The sequence below is a fragment of the Cebidichthys violaceus genome, unplaced genomic scaffold (assembly GCF_023349555.1).
Source record: "Cebidichthys violaceus isolate CVI_PGR_0920_01 unplaced genomic scaffold, fCebVio1.0.p SCAF_50, whole genome shotgun sequence".
NCBI classification, from domain to species: domain Eukaryota; kingdom Metazoa; phylum Chordata; class Actinopteri; order Perciformes; family Stichaeidae; genus Cebidichthys; species Cebidichthys violaceus.
In genome coordinates, this window is record NW_027176706.1 from 616,145 (window position 1) to 618,356 (window position 2,212).

Consider the following 2,212-nt stretch of genomic DNA (forward strand, 5'->3'; position numbering starts at 1 on the left):
TTCCTCTATGGAGCAGATAGTTTATGTTTTATGGAACAGATGTAGGGCCAATGATTCATACATATATACATCAGGAATCCTATTTACTGGTTACATTCCAGACTCAAGGGAATTTGGTTTAATATGTCGGTCAAGGCCGGACAGAATGTGCTGAATGAAAGTTAGAAAACTGATTTAATACATGGACTATATGCTGCTGCAGGGCTTTCCTTTGGTGTTGCACCAATCGTTCCACTTTGCAAATAAGATGCTTAAAGGTGCAGTGTGTAGGATCTGGAGGTATCTAGCGCTGCAGGTTGCAGATTGCAGCCGACTGAAACTGTACCTGTGTGCCAAGCGTGTTGGAGAACTTCAGTGGCCGACGCGAGAAATGTGACAGGATCTCTCTAGAGCCAGTGTTTGGTTTGTCCATTATGGGCGCGTGTGTGTGTGTGTGTGTGTGTGTGTGTGTGTGTGTGTGTGTGTGTGTGTGTGTGTGTGTGTGTGTGTGCTCAAACACACAAGCATGTGGGGGTCGGGGAGAGGAAGTTTAAGCATGAGCTCAATTTCATTGACTAATTGTGGTCTCACCCATTCATTTGCATAAAAAAAAAAATGTGTACATAATTCAAATGAAATGGAAATGTTTCAAATATATTTTGTGTGTTCACGTGCTCTGTGTGGAAAAAGTCATGGAACCATATGACAATCAGACTTAATGAACTATTTATTCAGAGAGAAAACAACAATAGGGTTAACGGCAGGTGTGTGTCAGAGAGAGAGAGAGAGAGAGAGAGAGAGAGAGGGAGTCACTCGCTGTGGAGGCACATTGCTCTCTGCAGCACTCCTTTAACGCTCCGCTCCCCTCGTAGTAAAAGCCTTCCCGCGCCCCCGCCCCGTCACCAGCAGCCGGACCGAGTCCGCCGGTGGTCCGAGGGCCGTCGCCGAGGCTCCGAAACGAACGAACGCGGTACCGAAACCCCCCCCACCCACAACCCCCTCGTACCCCCACGCCTCCGCTGGCCGCTGTTGTGCGCGCTCCTGCTGCAGCAGTCCAAGTTCAGGTGAGCCTCTTATCGTCGCGGGCACAACAAGTCCTCTCTCCGGCACCGGGGGATGCTGGCTCCTTCCCGTTCAAATGGAATGGTTATAAATGGGCCGCGCGGGATGTGAAGCCTCGCCAGAAGAAGCAGGAGGATGGCTGAACCGGGATCGTCTGCGGCGGCGGCTGCGGCGGCGGTGGTGCCGCTGCTCCTGCTGGGCTTCCTCTCGGTGTCCTCCGTTAACGCCGGTGAGTTTTACCACAGGTAGACAGGGGGGATGACGTGCAAACAGCTGCACGGCCGCTGTGTTTGTTTATGATGTTTTGAGACCAGAGCTGTCTGATGGCATGCATTGTAGTAGATTGTAGTGCAGCGGGTTCCTGACACGACACATTGTAACGGACGCGTTGCAATGGCAAAACAATGGCAAGTTAGTGTCATGTATCTAGACTAATGTGGCGCTTTATGTAAGTTTTCCTTCCTTTGTTGGGAAGATATTATCTAGAAATAAGTCATTTTGAAATGGTTAGCCCATCTTTATTTTACTCTGTGGTTGGTTTAGGAAAGCTCTGTATTTTTAAAGATATAAACACTAATATTCACTTAATTTATATCTAAGTGTTAGAGGTCAAACAATTACTTGATCGATTGATAGTCAGACAATTAATCTGCAACAAATGCTAAACATTAGCTTGCTCTAATTATATACATGTGCTGCCCTTTCTTCGTCACGTATGAAAGTAAACTGAATATATTTCACTCTTGGACTGCCGGTTGGGCAAAGCAAGACATTTGACGATGTCTCCTTCTCGATTAATCAAGACAATAATCGATAGATTACTGTAAACCTTCAGCTTCAGCGTCCGCCAATGTCCTGAAGGGCTGTGAAACAGTATTGGATTAAACCAGGATGAGGTATTCCTTCTGAAGGCCCAACATACAGCATGCAATAATCATGTTACGCACGGTGGCTATAGAACCTCATCTATCTTTCATGGTGTTGCATATTTTTAACCTGCAGCCGCTTCAATTCAATGAGAACATTCATCTCAGGCGTAAGATCTCGGATACGTTGCGTCCCGATGATAAGCAGACAGATGACAGATAGTCCTTTGAGAAGCCGGAAAAATCTTGGCGATAACATCATGTGGGATTTATCTCGTCCTCGGGAGATTTGATATTTTGGCTTC

General features: G+C 46.8%; 1 protein-coding gene across 3 annotated transcripts in view; it reads left to right on the top strand.

Annotated features, from left to right (window-relative positions):
* Positions 1 to 1,084: 1,084 nt before the first annotated feature.
* The window catches only part of fndc5b (fibronectin type III domain containing 5b), a 16,449-nt gene continuing 15,321 nt past the window's right edge, over positions 1,085 to 2,212 (top strand). For all 3 annotated transcript variants that reach the window (XM_068731278.1, XM_068731277.1, XM_068731279.1), the window contains exon 1: positions 1,085 to 1,270. In XM_068731278.1, coding sequence (XP_068587379.1) covers positions 1,177 to 1,270 — 94 coding nt within the window. In that variant the 5' untranslated portion in view covers positions 1,085 to 1,176. The remainder of the gene's footprint in view (positions 1,271 to 2,212) is intronic.